The sequence below is a fragment of the Mandrillus leucophaeus genome, unplaced genomic scaffold (genome assembly GCF_000951045.1).
Source record: "Mandrillus leucophaeus isolate KB7577 unplaced genomic scaffold, Mleu.le_1.0 Scaffold191, whole genome shotgun sequence".
NCBI lineage: Eukaryota > Metazoa > Chordata > Mammalia > Primates > Cercopithecidae > Mandrillus > Mandrillus leucophaeus.
Window position 1 is genome coordinate 5,624,305 of NW_012101932.1, and position 12,243 is coordinate 5,636,547.

The window sequence follows — 12,243 nt, forward strand, 5'->3', positions numbered from 1 at the left end:
TCAGGCTTTAGAAATTGACTTCCTAACCACTGTGGTTAGTGTCTTCAAGGAGATGCACATCCGTTTAGAACCGAAAATATTCTTGCTAATTTGGAAAATACCTCTTTATTTAAAATTTCCTAAAAGGTAGCCTCTCCTCCTACTTTTATGATGGAATACTGGATGATTTTAGTCAAAAGACAAAGTTATTACCATAAGAAAAAGTCCTGCATGAAAGCACATGTTGCCATTTTACTCATTATCGAAGTGCTCTTATGACTGTCAGAGAGAACAGGTAAGATGCCAGGGGAGGCCGAGAAAAAGAGATCAAAGTGTTTTTGTTTACTTTTTTGAAGTCTTGTAGTACCTACTGTTTATTATACATACTTCTTGATTCATGCTGAAATTGGAATTCACCCATTCTCTCTTTTTCCTGTCAAAGATGCAGATGGGGCACATTTCGTTGACTCCATCAATCCCTGCCCCCACACATTAGCACATGCACACGTATACCTAGCCAGTGGAAAAGAAAAAAGAGTTACTCACATTCATCCATTTTACAAAGATTTCCAGGCTGCAATGGGAGGGCTTTACCTCTCCCTGAAGGATGAATAAATAGGTAGCTTAACTGACAACCTGTTCTCAGTCAAGCTGAAGTGAAAACGAGACCAACGTCTAGCTCTACTGTTGGTACTTATGAGATCCAGTCCTGGCAACATGGAGAGGATAGTCATCTGTCTGATGGTCATCTTCTTGGGGACACTGGTCCACAAATCAAGCTCCCAAGGTCAAGATCGCCACATGATTAGAATGCGTCAACTTATAGATATTGTTGATCAGCTGAAAAATTATGTGAATGACTTGGTAAGACTATACTTGTCACAACAAAATCTAAATCATACTTTTCAATTAATATAAAAGGAGGGTTTGGCTTACAAAAATAACTCAGAACAAATTTTCTTTTGCTCTAGGACCCAGAATTTCTGCCAGCTCCAGAAGATGTAGAGGTAAGACCAGTTGAATTTATTTCTGAAAATACATTTGACATAACTTTTAAAATCTAATAAGAAAGGCATTAGCATGATTATATAGGAGTATACTGAATTTTAATGAACTTAGTGGTCTAATAATTGATGAAATATTTATTTATATTTTGGTTAAATTCATTGATTTACCAAAAACCAACTAAAAAATGCTATATTATATTCCTCATAAACTATGTTTATCTTCAAGAATCTCTAAGAGTACTCCTAAGTAGTATTGCTGAGACAGAATAACAAAACTAGAAATGAAATCTATACTCTGATCAGTTTCTGAACAATGCACAGCTAGTTACTCTTTAAGAGCCCTTGGGCATGAAAGCTTTTGAGCCCTCTTTGTTATCCTACTTAAGAAACATAGATACACACAATAGGAAGCAGAATTAACCTTTTAATAACAAACTTAAAAATGAAAGAAAGGAAGAATTAGATTACAGGGACAGCATGGAGAAATGGTGGTATGGAAATCAAAGCTGTCCTTTAGAATATAATTCACATATACCTTGGCTTCAGTGAGTCTTGTCTTTGGCCTTCCATGAGGTCTTTTGAAAGAACCATTTTCAACAATTCATCCCATTTCTTAAGCCATTTAAATCCATTAGAGTTCCAGGAAGGAGAGGCTTGGCATGTAGTTCAAGAATGCTGTCCGCTGATCTTTTTCTCTAGCAACTTCTATGATCTGATCTTCTGGTCTGGTACCCTGAGAGTATAAATGCAATTGGGGAAATGTTTTCATTGTCACAGACCTTTAATTGCATAAATTAGAATAACTAAAAGTGCTACCAGTAATTAGGACACTACAAAGGGGGAGACTGAAGAAGATACATTGCAAAGAAAACAATTATCGTAAATGACTATGTGTAAAAGTTTAGAAAGTGAATGAGTCACAACTATTGCTTTTCTCTAAAATTCACTCTCTAGCTCTGAACCCAACCACTCTCATTTACTAGGTCCTTTTCTAATAAGCAGCATCTAAAATGAAAGTAGCACATTCAGCTTATTGGAAAGACTTTTCCAATAACTGAAAATACTTCTTAATCAATGTGCCTAATTATCAAAACATGCATTTCTAGCATCTCATGCACCTTGTTTAACTGTTATGGTTGGAGTCCTTTCCAGAGTTTCCTGGCTGTAGTCTGTAACATGCAAAATAAGAAATAGGAAAGAGATTCCACCTTCTAACCTGAGTTCATCCAATGGGTACTTCCTTTAGATGTGTTTTTAATGAAAGATTTTTTTTATCTTACATCATAATGAGAGGATTTTGTCTTAGTGATACTATATCTATCTGATAATCTGATCAAGCAATGCTGGCTATGATACAAGTGAGTAATAGTGTAACCTGGATCTTTAAGCTATACTAGTAGGCAAATTCAGGAAGAAAGAAATCGTTCAAGGTCACATCAGCATTATATCAAGCTAACTTCAAAGCAGGGTCTATAAGAGATTTTAACACGGTGAAACCCCATCTCTACTAAAAATACAAAAAATTAGCCAGGCGTGGTGGTGGGCGCCTGTAGTCCCAGCTACTGGGGAGGCTGAGGCAGGAGAATGGCGTGAACGTGGGAGGCGGAGCTTGCAGTGAGCCGAGATCACGCCACTGCACTCCAGCCTGGGCGACAGAGCGAGACTCGGTCTCAAAAAATAAAAAAATGTAAATAAAAAAGAATAATGAAAATAAAACCATCTAATGTTGTATGCATATAATAATTATCTAACATCTCTAATTGGCCTGGCCAGGCATCTTTCTTTTTCTCTTTTTCTTTCTGTCTAATCATATCACCAGTGGCTCTCAACTGGTGGTGATTTCTGTACCCCAGAAAACATTTGGTATTGGCTAGAAAAATTTCTGGTTGTCACACGTGGAGGTAGAAATGGGGGTGCTACTGGCATCTAGAAGGCAGGTACTAAACATTCTAGAATGCACAAAACAGCCCTGACAACAAAGAATTGTCTAGCCCCAAATGTCAGTGGTATCACCGTTGAGAAACCCTGATATAAACCTAGTTTGTGTGTAGGACAAAGGTAATCATTTTTTTTTTTTTAGACGGAGTCTCGCTCCGTTGCCAGGCTGGAGTGCAGTGGCGCTATCTCAGCTCACTGCAACCTCCGCCTCCCAGGTTGAAGCGATTCTCCTACCTCAGCCTCCTGAGTAGCTGGGACTGTAGTCGCACGCCACCATGCCCAGCTAATTTTTGTATTTTTTAATAGAGACAGGGTTTCACCATGTTGGCCAGGATGGTCTCAATTTCTTGACCTCGTGATCCACCTGCCTTGGCCTCCCAAAGTGCTGGGATGACAGGCGTGAGCCACCGTGCCTGGCCAGGACAAAGGTAGCCTTGCCCAATTAGCAAGACTCCTTAGGGGGAATGGCCAGGGCTTTCTTTGCAGAAGAAAAAAAATGTAAAAATAGGCCTCAGCTGGGTGATGTGGCTCCTGCCTATAATCCCAATGCCTGTAATCCCTTTGGGAAGCCAAGGTTGGAGGATTGTTTGAGGTCAAGAGTTTGAGAACAACCTGGGCAAAATAGTGAGACATCCTGTTTCTATAAAAGAAACAAAAAAAAAGCCCTAAGGAGGCAAAAAATTTCAAAAATTCAGTTGCAAAACAACAAAGACAAGTGTTACTCCTGGCAAAAGGAGCACTTGACTTGTTCTTCAGCTGAAGAGGAATGGTTTGTGAATTCTTGCTTTTGACTTCACTACCACTCCTTCTAGTCTGCAAAACTAATGTAGGAGCAGAAAACTCCTCATGTTCTCACATGTTAAAGCATGAGGGAAACAAAGCCTTGCCTTTGGAGTCTGTTGTCACCAAGGCATAGCAAAGGAAAGTAATGTTTATGCTTCCAGACGGTGCTAAATATGGACTTGGGCATCCTGTAGACTCCTGAGTGACAGGGCACCCGAGGCTGCCTAAATCAAGGTTAATCTTTTCACTCTCCTCAATACATCCTTAAGGCAGTTTAGTGGAGACAGCTCTCCACTTCTTTTCCTCTTTTGAGGCGGCCTTTGATGTGCATATAAAGCCAATTCCAGCAGTTATTTATCCCGGACCACATATTGCCAGACACAGCTCTGCTGCTTGCAGAGCAAAAGAAAACAAAACACCATTGTCTGTTAACACAGGTAAACAAGGAAGGGTGGGAGAGGAAGCACAGCCCCATCAATACGGGCGTCAGTGTCCAGGTGCCATTCAAAGGCTTTCAGAAAAGATTTTCAGTTGTTTTTACAACTGAAATTGTAGTTTTACAATTTCAGTGCTTTGAGTACTGGTACTGACCATTCCTGGCAATATTATCTCAAGGGAGTTCATCTGGCTGGCAGGGCCCCTCTACTTCTTTGGAACCTAATTTTCTTTCAGCATACACATGTAAATGTTAACTCAGCAAAATGAGCCTCTGTGAGAAATGCTGGTTTTTCAGATCATCACGGATGAAGCAGTCAGTATTTTCAGTTTCAGCTGGAAAATTTACCTCTTTAAATATGAATATTATTTTTTCCAGTAAGTTAAGCCGGTTGTGGTCAAAAAGAAGAGAAAAGAAAAAACTTCAACAAACATGAACGTGTGGTTTTCAAGGAAAAAAAAGTGCTATATTGAACATTTATAAATAGTTTCTATTAAATAAGCATTTTGGCAAACATATGGAAAGGACACCACCTTGCCCTTGTGAGAGGCAATCTGCCTTGATATAAGGAAACCAGATAAGCTGCTTCTCAGCTTGTGGCTATATATGCAAAGCAAACCTGACAGGTTTGTGTCTTAGAGATGCATGTTATTAATCAACATTCATATTGGGTAAGCATATGGGTTGGAAAATGCAAAGCAGCCCAGATGCTGTGTTCAGCTGATTGTCCATAAGAAGATTCAGGTAATATTGTTACTTATAGGCCTGCCTTTGTAGGGACTGGAAGGGATTGAGGTTTCTGGTTATAAGGTAGTAGCTTCCATATGCATTAGTGAAATGAAAATATAGCAACTTCAGGAGGAAAATAGCATCATATACACACGTTTGCTGAAAGAAAAAAGTCAGTTGGATACAAGTAACCTGGATATAAGCTTTTGGATCAGCATTAACATTTTTCAACAAGTCAGTATATATTTGGTTCTTCCAGTAAATTCCATTTCCTTTCCAGTTTGATTGCTAGACTTTTGGCTTGTTAGTCATTAGTTATTTTTCCAAGTCAAGAGATAAGTGTTTGATGCTTATTTTATACACTCCTCCACTCTCTGAGACCCTATTCTTACCTTCTAAGAAATTATCTTCCTTCTCATGCTTATTTTATACACTCCTCCACTCTCTGAGACCCTATTCTTACCTTCTAAGAAATTATCTTCCTTCTCATTGGTTGGGCAAGCCTCAAACTGTCCCTCAACTGCTTGATTCAGGCAGAATCCTACCCTAACTGAGCTGGGAGTATGAAAAGGGTTTTAGAAAAGTCATGTGTGATCTATGCAAGCATATTGAGTCTTAGATGTGAAATATGCTATCAGAGGTAGGTACCCATTTCTTTTCCCCAAAGGAGGGGCTTTAATTCATTTTCTTCATCTGTTAACTTCACAAATGTATGTTGACATTAACTGGCAAGACACTATGCCTGGCGCTGTACAGAATAAAATGCTGCTCAAGACATGTCATGATAGATACATTATAGAAACCACAAACAAATGAAAAATATTCTTCATCAGACTATAACATAATTCACCCAAAGCTGACACTAGTCACAGTGTAAGTTTTAGAGCCTCATAATTCAGCAAATGTGTTCCTAAACCGAACTAACTCTCCCTTACAAAACACAAAGGTCTTGTCCACCACCTAGATGTCAAAATGGTCCTCTGTATAGCATCAGGAATAAAGCATTGTGAAGAAGTGAGGCTCCTTTCTCTCTTATCTGTGAGGCAGGGGATTATCCCTTTTTCCCATCCCAAAGATTAAGTAGGAGGTGAAATCATACTTCACTCATCTGTTGAAATGATGTAATGCACGACATTGCAGAAGAGACAGAAACAGAGGATTGGGAAAGCTATCTTTTACTTTCTGAATAATGTTTGTTAACATATATACAAACTGTTTATCTTTCAGACAAACTGTGAGTGGTCAGCTTTTTCCTGTTTTCAGAAGGCCCAACTAAAGTCAGCAAATACAGGAAACAATGAAAGGATAATCAATTTATCAATTAAAAAGCTGAAGAGGAAATCACCTTCCACAGGTGCAGAGAGAAGACAGAAACACAGACTAGTAAGACTGTCATTTTTTATCTATCTTATTTGTACTTATAAACTATGTATCTTGCATTGCATAAACACACATGCACACCTGTAGCCAGAGCTGCTGGTGTCTTCCTTACCTATGCCTTATTATACATGGTGCATTTTTTTTTTTTTTTTGAGACAGAGTCTCGCTCTGTCGCCCAGGCTGGAGTGCAGTGGTGTGATCTCTACTCACCGCAAGCTCCACCTCCTGGTTTCACGCCATTCTCCTCCCACCTCAGCCTCCCGAGTAGCTGGGACTACAGGTGCCCGCCACAACGCCCAGCTAATTTTGTTTTTGTATTTTTAGTAGAGACGGGGTTTCACCGTGTTAGCCAGGATGGTCTCGATCTCCTGACCTCGTGATCTGCCCGCCTCGGCCTCCCAAAGTGCTGGGATTATAGGCATGAGGCACCGCGCCCGGCCTATACGTGGTGCATTTTAAGAAGTAGGGTCACTCTTTTAAGTCCATAGACTTCAAAGTATTCTGAAACCCAATTATAATTTCCTAGTAGTCCTTGGTAGCTGGAATATGCTAATATAGCTTCTCAAGGCGAGGAAGTCATTAGGCAGAGAATCCAATTGTGATTTTGGAGTTAAGGAATATTTCCTCTCATATGGTCACAGTATTCTTATTAACAGGAGCTAGATCCTAGCTTTCTAACAAGAACAGAGCCTACAAGAGACTAGGGCAAATCTTAAACTTTGCCTCCTCTCTTAAATTATATTACTATCCTGTACACCAGCAGAGTCAGTATTGAATTGAAATAGGCAGGCCTCATTACTTGGCTGGGGAATTTTAACAGTCCCTAGCTTTTTGGAGCTTTGAGATCCTCTTGTATATGCCAATTCATGAGCAATGCAGATACTCAAGAACATGAGTAATTCAAAGATTAATCAAAGCCAGTGGGAAAACACATAAAATAAATTACTCTCAAATTTTTTTTTTTTTTTTTTTTTTTTTTGAGACGGAGTCCCAGTCTTTCGCCCAGGCTGGAATGCAGTGGCAAGGTCTTGGCTCACTGCAGCTTCTGCCTCCCAGTTCAAGTGATTCTCCTGCCTCAGCCTCCCGAGTAGCTGGGACCACAGGCGCACACCACCACGCCTGGCTAATTTTTGTATTTTTAGTAGAAATATTTTTTTTATTGTGTATTTTTGTATTTTGTATTTAGAAATATTTATTTCTAAATTTCTAAAAATTTCTAAACTAAAGTTTCACCATGTTGGTCAGGCTGGTCTCAAACTCCTGACCTCAAATCATCTGGCCACCTCAGCCTCCCAAAGTGCTGGGATTACAGGTGTGAGTCATCGCGCCCGGCCTCAAATTTTTTAAATTAGTTCTTTCTCCTCCAAAAAATTCCACCTGTGATTCAAATGAAATCTTAATTACATTATCAAAGTGATTCTGATTTCCTTTGATTGCTTGGCCTGGTGACCATGTGAAAATGTCCCTCTAAATCTTTCCTCAGAAAGAAAGGAGCTGAACCTATTTTTGAAACTCATGAAGTGGTAGCTTTGGAGCTAAACTTAGAACTCTCCAGTTAAGCATGCTCATCTTATAGATGAGGAAAGTGAGATCTACCAAGGAGTTAAGTCACTAGCCCCAAGTTCCATACATAGTGTCAGAATGATAAGAATTAGACTGTATATCTACTACCTTTTAGTGAAATGCTCTCACTACAATATCACACTGGCATTGAGATGCTAACTACCACGCAATGGCTTGGTGTTTGGTATCTAAATAGGAATAAAGACAAACAGCATAAACTAAGAAAGTTTTTTTAAAAATGCAAGTGAGCAATACATATATGAAAAACTGTTCAATCTCCCTAGTAATCACACACACGTGAGTTAAAACAAGGAAATCCTGTTTTTTTCCCAATTAAACATTTTAAACAATACCCTATAATAATAATGCTCCAAGTGAAGAGAGGTAAAACTCTACATCAAAGCCTTAAAATTTTTTTATCCCTTTTATTTAGTAATTCTACTTCTAGGAATATATCAAATAAGCAAAGATATATATGAAAAATTATTTACAGAGATGTTCTTTGGAGTAATGTAGACAAAAGTAAAAAGTTAGATACGGCTGGGTGTGGTGGGTTACGCCTCTATTCCCAGCACTTTGGGAGGCTGAGGCAGGCGGATCACCTGAGATCAGGAGTTGAGGCCAGCCTGGCCAACATGGTGAAACCCTGTCTCTACTATTAGCCAGGCATGGTCGTGCGCGCCTGTAATCCCAGCTACTTGGGAGGCTGAGGCAGGATAATTGCTTGAACCCAGGAGGTGGAGGTTGCAGTGAGTGGAGATCACGCCACTGCACTCCAGCCTGGGCAACAGAGCGAGACTGTCCAAAAAAAAAAAAAAAAAAAAAAATTTAGATGCAACCTATGGGTCCAAAAATAGTAACAGTTCCATCCTATGTTGGAATACAGCATAACCACTACATGTCATATTTCTGAAGACTATTTAACACTTAGGAAATGCCTGTGATATGTTAAGTGTAAAAAAAAAAGCAAATCACCAACTGGTATAAATAATGTAAATGCATAATAATAATTAAAAATACCCAAAACACAGAGAGAATATATATTGAAACATTGCAGTGGGATTCCTATCTCTGGGAATGGGATTACAAGGACTTTTTCCATTGTTACTTTCCAGTTTTATGTAATTCTCAAATTTTTTCAGTGAACATAATTTATGTTTTTAATAAAAAAAATTTTTAAGGAACATTTTATTAAGAAAAAAATTTAAAGAAGACTGTTACTTTTTCATTGATTTCTAGACATGCCCTTCATGTGATTCTTATGAGAAAAAACCACCCAAAGAATTCCTAGAAAGATTCAAATCACTTCTCCAAAAGGTATCTACCTTAAGTTTCATTTGATTTTCAGCTTTATCTTTACCTATCCAGATTTGCCTCTTAGTTACTCATGGTATACTATTTCCACAGATGATTCATCAGCATCTGTCCTCTAGAACACATGGAAGTGAAGATTCCTGAGGATCTAACTTGCAGCTGGACACTATGTTACATACTCTAATATAGTAGTGAAACTCATTTCTTTGTATTCCAAGTGGAGGAGTACAATATATTAGGGATGGGAAAAAAAACTCGTAAGTGTGCAAAGTCAGGATTATTTCCCCATAATCACTATACAATAGTCTGATTTCCTATGTTATTGATTTCTATGACTTCTGAAGTTTTTACTTTATTTCACTGCTCAACTTTGATATTTCTTGGTTGAAGGAGAAGGTTAAAATTTTTAACCAAAAATATAGTTTTGACATTTATTGATTTTATATTAACCTTGAGCTTGATTACCACCAGAATGAGGTCTAAAACATATACACCTTCATTCCAGCTGAAAATATAGAAGCATAGAAGCAAGACATACAAAAGCAAAATGAAAAGCTGACATTTTTATTCTTTTAAGGAAATGAAAACTGAATGTTTAAAAACTTATATCTGAATATTTTTTTAAATCTCAGAATGTCTAACATATAAATATGTACTTTATTTATGCACTGGGGGATACCAGATGGCTATAAAAGTCTTACTTCTTTATTGGGGTTTATAAAAATATTTAAATACTATAGATATGAATGTATTTATGGAATAGACTCTTAGTCAGTGGCAATAGAGTATTAAGAAGTGGATTTAATATTACCTTCCTCCAGTCCCCAGTCCCCTTATAAGCTAACATTTTAAGCTTGTGGAAATGGCAATTTAAACCTATAGAGGGACATATACCAGGTTGTCTTCTGGAACAAACATCGTTTTAAAAGTATTGTAGCTCTCTTCTCCAACAGTTATAATGATCATATTATGAGCGAGCTAATAACGCCAAATATTTGTCTCCTTCTTTCTTCCTTCTTTTCTTCCTTCTTTTTAAAATGAATCTTCTGCTTTGACAAAATTTCAAAACATGTTTAACATTTTGGACACTTATAGTTACTATACTTTGGATAAGACAAATTCAATAACCTGTATGATTTAAAAATCAGGAGACAAACCAAGAGGCCAGGACTCCTCTCCAAGTTGAAAACAGACTTTCGCATAAGCATTCCAATCTTTCAAACGTGGGTGGTAAAAGTAAGCAACCTACTCTAGCTGCCATTTCATATCAGCTCCAGCACAGCCTGTTTAAACATGAAGTTAAAAACTCTAGAAAAATAAAATGTTCGCTAGAATGGTATAAGCTATTTGAGAATCTCTTATTGTTAAAATAGTTGTGAGTGTGCAAGAGGATGTGGGAAGAGAAATGCTTTATGATCTGAGAAGAAAAATTATGTGCTTAAAACAAATACAGACTTAACCTACAGTTCTAAAAGATATATTAAGAATTATTTAATCAAATCTCATTGAAATGTTTTATCATCAGCAAGTAGACTCAGAAAAAAGAAAAAAAAAATTTTATCAGAAACAAGGTACTCCATTTTAACATTTTAGAATATGTATTACAAAGGAATTATGTGCCTGATGATGATAATATATATCTAAAATGTGCCTCAGTTTCAAATACGCCAGCCTGGGTTGTTGCGATAAAAGGTGGAAACAGACACAAAGATAGTGAGAAAGATGGAATCTGTATTTCTTGTTTCTGAATTTATAGCTATTAACTCCTTTGATATTGTATTTTATATTTAAAATAATGTATTTCTTTTGGCATGTTTGTTGTTAAAATTTTCTGTTCCAATTATTTCGATCAGGGTCTCTATCTTAAAAGTAAAAATAATTTAGTGAGGGTTTGGATAACAGCCTTCATTAAACAGAGTTTAAACACCCAGATAAACTCTGGTGTTTAACCAGAGTTAAACCCACCAGCACTCCAGGAAAGGCAATGCATTGGAATAAACAAGATGAAGCAGTGAGACTTGAACAGCTCCATCTTCACTGTTCTATGTTCAAGACTGCCAGTTCTTAAAAGGAATATAAAGATAACCCATAAATATAACTGTTCACCTACGGACAGTAATACAGGAGACCTGAAATTTTGTTGACTATGAAATTGTGGTCACTGTTTAAACCGTTTAGGTTTCCATTTCCTTATCTGTAGAATAAGAGTGCTGGACTCCATCTCTAACATCTATTTTTTCTTTTTTTTAAAAGCTTTAAATGTCTATGAATCTCTAAAGTTCTGGGTATCCTTACAGGAACATCTGATCACACTTCTGGGTAAAATTTTCTACTGAGTCTGATGTTCAATTGCTCAATATTATTTCAATAACATTTGTAGCAACACTCACTGCAGGAGCAAGGGACGTGTTCCAAGATAAAAAAGGTAGGAAGGAAGGGAGAGAAGGAAACATTACTATAGGTCATGAGAGTTCAGGGAAAATTAACCATGATCTTTATTATTTTAGTTCAAAGTGTCTTCTTGGGACACTTATATAAAATTGTAGCATTATTATTCTATATTATTGCTCTGTTGTATTTACATATGCATCTGAGAATTTAGCTAATATGAACTATGTAGTTTATAACTTAATAATTATTTATTATATATTTGATTTTAAATGTTCATGTTTATGGCTTCTTATTTAAGACCTGATCATATTAAATACTACCCGCTCAGTACAACCGTCTTTTGTGATTCCCTGGAAACCCTTAATTCAATAGTCCTGACTGAAAAGAAAAGATTATCCTTAGTCTCTGGGAGCATATAGTTTTTACATGTACATGGTAAAGATGATCTTCTCTTCTCACCTGTTCTCACCGAAATGGATCCTGTCTCTGCCTCAAGGATATCACCTACTTTGCAGCCCTCCCTAATGTATGGCACATTCAGGAGGAGTTAGAGATACTTCCCAATGCCCACTGCCACCACTGCACCTACACTCTTGCACAAAATTCTCTCCTGCATTCAAGTTTATCCTATCTAGCTTTTTCTGTCCTCTTCTTACTAATGATTGTCATTTTTTGGCCACTCCTCCATGTTCATTGGGGACTGAGGATGTTCTTTCTTTCAAA

General features: G+C 37.4%; 1 protein-coding gene across 1 annotated transcript; it reads left to right on the top strand.

Annotated features, from left to right (window-relative positions):
* The first annotated feature begins 629 nt into the window (after positions 1-629).
* Positions 630-9,355, top strand: IL21 (interleukin 21). Its single transcript, XM_011978255.1, has 5 exons — positions 630-843; positions 951-986; positions 6,100-6,255; positions 9,055-9,132; positions 9,223-9,355. The coding sequence occupies exons 1-5, from the start codon at positions 676-678 to the stop codon at positions 9,271-9,273; spliced, it is 489 nt and encodes a 162-aa protein (XP_011833645.1). The 5' UTR covers positions 630-675; the 3' UTR covers positions 9,274-9,355.
* The last annotated feature ends 2,888 nt before the right edge of the window (positions 9,356-12,243 follow it).

Bases quoted from the DNA above. Each gene is read 5' to 3' on its own strand.
- IL21 (XM_011978255.1), top strand. From the start codon at position 676: ATGAGATCCAGTCCTGGCAACATGGAGAGGATAGTCATCTGTCTGATG. The intron at 987-6,099 runs GTAAGACCAGTT...TTTATCTTTCAG, and splicing joins CAGCTCCAGAAGATGTAGAG to ACAAACTGTGAGTGGTCAGC. The intron at 6,256-9,054 runs GTAAGACTGTCA...ATTGATTTCTAG, and splicing joins GAAGACAGAAACACAGACTA to ACATGCCCTTCATGTGATTC.